This window comes from Aulonocara stuartgranti, assembly GCF_965226115.1.
Source record: "Aulonocara stuartgranti genome assembly, chromosome: 23".
NCBI lineage: Eukaryota > Metazoa > Chordata > Actinopteri > Cichliformes > Cichlidae > Aulonocara > Aulonocara stuartgranti.
Genome location: NC_138958.1, coordinates 53,803,796 through 53,810,233, shown reverse-complemented (window position 1 = coordinate 53,810,233; position 6,438 = coordinate 53,803,796). Strand labels below are relative to the sequence as shown.

Sequence of the window (6,438 nt, the reverse complement as noted above, 5' to 3'; positions counted from 1 at the left end):
TTTTATATGAATAGATCCAGTCATCTACAAACTTGAATTACTCATTTGGTATTAAATTCCAGGCTGCAGGTGTCAGGTATCTCACTCGACTTTTAAGTGTGTTGGTGTTGCACTTCAGGTTCAGGGTCAGAAACAGCAAAAGATCGTGTGTGTGTGTGTGTGTTTTGTCTTAGGGCAGATTATTCATGAAGAGACAAATAACAATGAAAACATATTAAAGGACCAGGAAACAGTTGTGTTTTCTTTATATTTACATCAGTCTAATTGAAATATACACAACAGTGTTATAGCAAACTATGACGTAAGTGTGTGTGTGTGTCTTTGTATGTCTCTCTGAGTCTGTGTGTCTATTTGAGAGAGACAATGAGAGAGAGGAAGGGGTGATGAAAACAATCTTAGGGTGTCATATACAGTCATTGCTATATATGGTACAAATCAGTAGTGGATCACTGGAAAATTTGACACACAGACACACAATTACATGGACTCTCACCCAAACACACATATGCACACAGACAGGAACAAATATGAAATAAACTCTAAAAAGGCGTCATGAGAACAAATTCAATGCTTTTACAATGGTGCAGTCTTTGGTGCGATGGTTTGTTGGTTCAAAATTAAATGGTGGTGGATTTGGAGGACAGAGAAGACCATCTTGGATGAACACAGCTAATGGAATACAGTGAACTTTGGAAATGGAAACAATGGAAAACTTTGAACTATTTCATGTCTAAAATTATATTTCTTGAACTTTAGTTGAGAAAGAAAAAAGGGAGAAAGAATGCTGATACAGTAAACACAAACAGTTCATCACAACAGTTGTCAGGAGCAAATAATATATTCACATCATCAACCACATTATGACGAATAAGTCCTGGTACTGAACAAAGGATGCTTGGCTGAGATCAGTCCAGTCCTGCTCGAGCACAGTGTCTTCAGTTTGTTGTTTCTCCTCTACAGAGAGCAATCCTATCTTGATAGACCCTGATGTGACAGTATTTCATACTGGCTGTACTCTTCTGGCTCCTAGTTGTGTGATGTTTGGTACCGACATTAGCCAGTTCTAACATAAACTGGTCTTAACATGCAGCTTAACTTGAAACTCAATATTGCTTGCTAATTAGTAAGCAGACCCACCGGATGTTACCGTTTCATTTTATTTGTTCCACCCTTGCCAGTGTGTGCATCACATGACAAAGTGGGTGGGTGCACCCTTCACTTCTGCCATTGCTCGTTTAGTAGGGTCTCCAGACAGCTTCAGCAGGAGCCATGTTTGTTGGTGAGCTACTGTGACTGGACTCCACCTCCGCACCCACCCCTTCGTTCTGACTGGGTAAAGAGGGGTGCAGGAGGGAAGAACCTGTGGAGGCATTGGTGCATGGTGGCAAGATCCTTGGTGGTGAGCGTGAATCACTGCTGCCTGCTCCGCTTGTCATCATGGAGAACTGGTAGGAGCCAGCGGCAGTGGAGTAGTAGAGATATGGTGAGGAGGTGGACTGGAAAGGCCCGTTCTGAGCTTGGGGTGCATTTGCAGGATAGGGTGGAGGCAGGTAGGTGTGGTACCTCCCTGCAGGGGTGGTGGCCATGGCTGTTGCCATTGTGATACCGAGTGCACCATTGGAGACTGGATTGTGGGATGGGGTGTAGGTAAAGGCAGCTGCAGTGGGAGGATAGTGCACCCGGGGATCAGAAAAACGTGAGTCAGGCAAGGAGGGCAGGGAACTGAAAGGCCGTTCTAAGGTCATCCTTGGGTCACCAAAGGCAGTGAGCTCAGAGCCTGAAAGAAGACAAAGGTTGATTGTTACAACTTAATCACAGTGTTCCCTACGTGTGTCACCACGCATAGGTTTGTTACCTGTTAGTCGAGAGGACAGGTCACTGAGAGAAGAACGACCAGGTGATAGAGAATTAGCCGTGGGAACAGTGGGTGTAGTTATCTGGCCAAGATAAGGATACGATTGATCGTAAGACCATGATGGTGATGACTGCATCTGTCTGGAATCTGAAAGAGATACAAGCAGACAGGAGAAAGGGACTGTGAGCGAAAATACATGTAATATATAATCACTGATACCTTTGGAGCAGTAAAATGTTTCAAGAAATGTTTATTCCTTCAACAGTGCTAGTTTCAGTTACTGTGCAAATGTACTGTATATAAGGTTGGAATCCTGCAGTCAGCTGAGACTGAAGAAGTCATCTGGATGAAACGTTTCTCCCACTGAAAACGCTACGTCCAGATGAACAGGATCAACGTTTGAGGTTCAAGAAAAGTTTTTTTCACATGACTTTTTCCTGTGCTACTGACACTCCCAGTTTATGTTATGTTGCATGTGGGTGGGGTGATTAGCACTGTTTCTATTTAGTGAGAAGGTCCTGAGTTTGATTCCACCCCCAGGTTTTTCTGTTTGGAATTTGCATGTTCTCCCGTGTTCGCGTGGGTTTTCTCCAGGTACTCCGGCTTCCCCCCACAGTCCAAAGATTAGCAGTTGGGGTTAGGTTAGCTGGTAATTCTAAACTGTCCATAGGTGTGAATGTGAGTATGAATGGTTGTCTGTGTTAGCTCTGCGGCAGGCTGGCGACCTGTCCAGCCCTATGACAGCTGGGATAGGCTCCAGCCCGACCCTGACAAGGATAAGTGGATGAGACTGGATGAATGTTGAATGTGACTATTAAAAACTTCAAAGCCACACTTTAAAGAAATGTTCATGTTCAAAGTAGCCATTCATTTTACCCCAATCTCTCCCTTCCTAATTATGTCCCTCCATCTATTTTCTTACAACGTTAATTATGTCTTCCTTACTCTGTTGTTGGGGCTGCAATTAAGTCAAAACTCTTACCTCAGGATTGAGGACTGGTATGATATGTTCGTGCTGAAATAGTGTTTTTTTCCTTTCACCAAACAAGCCAATTTGGCCAAACATATTCACATTAGACTTGTATATCCAACATCGTCCCAGAAGTCTTGTGGCTTGCTCAGATGCCATTTTGCAAAGCTAAGGTTTTAGGGATACAAGGCTTTTGGCTGACAATGCTACCAAACAAGCCATACCTCTTCAGTTTTTTCTAATCAAAAGAAAAACATTGAAAGAAACCTGGAACTGATGAGCCTCTAACATTGATCTCTTTCTACCTTGGTGTTGCATTAAATCCCAAAGGAATACCCCACAGAGCAAACGACCAAAAATGTCTGCCTTTATAGAGGTGGGCACACTCGCTGATGATCATTTAATCATGACCATTTGATTAACATCTTTATGGAAGTAGTAATGGTGTGCTTGGTTTTTTATACACTGCTTCTGCATTTTGGCTTATTTTCTTTAGTAAATAAATAATAACACAGTGTAATATGTCACATTTTATAGTTTATCTGAGTTTGTATTAAACTAATGTTAAGACCTACTACAGACCACATTATTTTTTTTACATGTTCTGAGATATAAAACTTTAGAATTTAATTTTAATTTGTTAACTATTACACTGAGAATTTGGAGTTACATTCATCGTAATAAGCAACTTCTATGATAACAAAAACTGTGTGGTACGACTGATTCAAGAAAAATAACTAACCTACTATACTGAGATTAAATTAAGGGAAGAGGTTCATGCCAGTAACTCTTTAAGCATAAACTAAACATCAGTTGAAAAAATAAAATTACATGACACTTCAAGAAATAATCATGTACGAGCTTAATAAATTAAATGATGCATTGCATCAGCTTGCATGAAACAATACAGAAGTCTTTCTAGATAATTGATTTTGGCTCCTGATTGTTTCTTTTTTTGAAGGAATTATGGACTGATGCCGCATACAAACAAAAATCGCCCTTCTTACAGCTTTATTAGAAAGGTGGAGTGAAGACTGACAGGAAAGCAGAGGGGGGAGACATGGCAACGGGCCACGGGTCGGACTCAAACCTGGGCTGGCCACTCTCAGCCATGCAGCATTTGATCACCTGCTTATCCAACTGAGCTCAACCAGCACCCTGTTTTGACATTTACTTGCTTTGTTTATTTCAAGGCTTTTACCAAGGCTACTGGCTCATGGGTTGCTCCTGGTTAGTATTTAATGAAGTGGCAGGCCAGTGTATTTCCACCTCCAACTTGTGGTGGTATTCTGTACCCAGAGCTTAAGTATGGAGGCTTGTTCTCTGGATTTTCTCCCAGTCACTCACAAATGGAATTGGTTGGGTTGGCATGGGTTTTCACACTGGTATTGATGGTAGTCCCATGAGTTAAAGGGCTATCTGCCTGTATCAGTATTAGTAGATCCTAACCTTTCACAAAGTGAGGATACATCTGAGCATTCCTGGTGCTATAAGAGGCAAACTGGGTCTTAATCAGCCCAACAGGTAATATTTGTGGGCAGTGGAAGACTTGAAAATTGCAGCTATGCAGACAAAGTATGTAAAGATATATAAAGCTTTTTTACACAACACGTGTTAATTCTAACTCTGTATTTCTTGGACTCACTTTGTCAAGTCTTAACAAAATGATCAAGTCTTGAGCTGTTTGAGGTCCAAAAGACTGGCAAGAACAGGAACTTTGAAATGCCTGTAGAAAAGCCAGTTCAGCATCAGAGTCCTTTGTTTTTAATGGTCCTATATGATCTCTTCAAAGGTTTTGTAACGATAAAGGCACTGATCCTATTAGAAGTCCATCTGTAAGGAAGACCATTGATCATTGATCAAAGACCACTGATCAATATCCATGAGTCCCATTCACAGAGAGTTGGGGAATGGCTGCAATCACAGCATGTAAGATGGTGTACGACGCTTACAAATGTGGATTGCACAACACTGGACATTATATTTCTTCATTTCCATTTAATACTTGTACAGCTGCTGTTACTGTATATATATATTTATATTTCTTCATACATTCTTATATATTTCTAAACTTTATATTGTGTATTTTGTTGTACAGTTATTTTATTTTCAACTTTAACTCATATATTTTATCTTATTCTTTCCCAGTTAAATTTACCCTTCATTCTAATTTGTGTTGTACAGTTATTTCATTTTTAACTTTAATTTTTATATTTTATTTTATTTTATTGCTTCCTAGTTAAATTTACCCTTTTAAATTTTCATATTTATTTCCTATCTTATTCATAGCCTTTTCATTTTTCTTTAGGTCACAAGCAGTTGTCTAAGCATTTCACTGCATATCGTACTGTGTATGTGACAAATAAAATTTGAATTTGAATTTGATTTGATGACAGATGTACCCTTAGGCCCCTCCTCGATTCAGAGATGGTCTTTCCCTTTTCACGTAAATGGCCTCCTGGACTCCACCCTCAAACCAGCGTTCCTCCCTGTCCAGGATGTTACATCCTCATCCTTGAAAGAGTGTCCACTGGCCTGTAGGTGTAGGATAGACTGCAGAGTCCTGGCCTGACAAGGCGGTAAATGGTAAATGGACTGATTCTTATACAGCGCTTTTCTACTCTCTACTCTCTCGGAGTACTCAAAACGCTGTATACAACATGCCTCATTCACCCATTCACACCCACTCATACAGGCACTTCTAAACTCAAGTGCAACTAATTAACATTCACACACATTCACACTCCGATGAACGCATCGAGGAGGGTGGGCCAATTGGGGTTAGTATCTTGCCCAAGGATATTTGGCATGCAGACTGGGGAGCCAGGAATCGAACCACCAACCACCCAATCAGCAGCTGATCTGCTCTACCACCTGAGCCATAGCCACCCCACAGCTGTTCTGTTTTGTGCCATCCGCTTCACCAGAGGTTGTTTGGTTTCCCCCATGTATAAATCCTGGCAATCCTCCTGGCACTTAACAGTGTACACTATGTTAAGGATTTCCCAGGTCGCGTTTCCAATTCACTAAGCCTGGCCTCCAGAGCTGCAAATAGGCTACATTTCTCACAAATATTTGTAAAGGATGCTGAAGAGTAGCTATATGTCTGACATGCTGAGCAGGAAAATGTGGGAGGGACAAGTAAAGAAGCCACGCTGCCAGTGACTTGGCTATGAGCTAAGGTAGCGAATACCTAAAGACAAAATGAATGAATACTAGAAACTTATCAGCTGGTTCAGTGGCGTGTGCTTTGGATAAGGCACGTAAAGATGAAACTATGTGATAAGTCATTATCTGAAGGTTTCAATTAAATTGGCTACACAAAATACCACTGTGCATTTAACAGGAACTGGAAGTGATACAATAGCGCAGAGAGAGCCAACAACACAAATGTGTAATAAGCTGCCATTTCAAATGTAACGGAGATACAGCTACGTGCATGTTTGTTTATTCACAGCATGGAGAAATTATAGATGTGAAAGAAAGGAAGACAAATTAGAAATGAACGCTTGGTGGGGTTAGTGAGAGCGACAGGTTGTTCAGAGAAGAAAGGGCGAGGAAAAAGTAAGTTAACTGCTGAACGTTGATTTTTTTCTTCATTTTAACAGGGTCC

General features: G+C 41.0%; 1 protein-coding gene across 2 annotated transcripts in view; it reads right to left on the bottom strand.

Moving 5' to 3' along the window:
* Nucleotides 1-228: 228 nt before the first annotated feature.
* runx1 (RUNX family transcription factor 1) overlaps nt 229-6,438 on the bottom strand; it is a 28,236-nt gene continuing 22,026 nt past the window's right edge. For both annotated transcript variants that reach the window (XM_082523484.1, XM_082523483.1), the window contains 2 exons: nt 1,856-2,002; nt 229-1,777 (listed from right to left, as the gene is read on the bottom strand). In XM_082523484.1, coding sequence (XP_082379610.1) covers nt 1,236-1,777; nt 1,856-2,002 — 689 coding nt within the window. In that variant the 3' untranslated portion in view covers nt 229-1,235. The remainder of the gene's footprint in view (nt 1,778-1,855; nt 2,003-6,438) is intronic.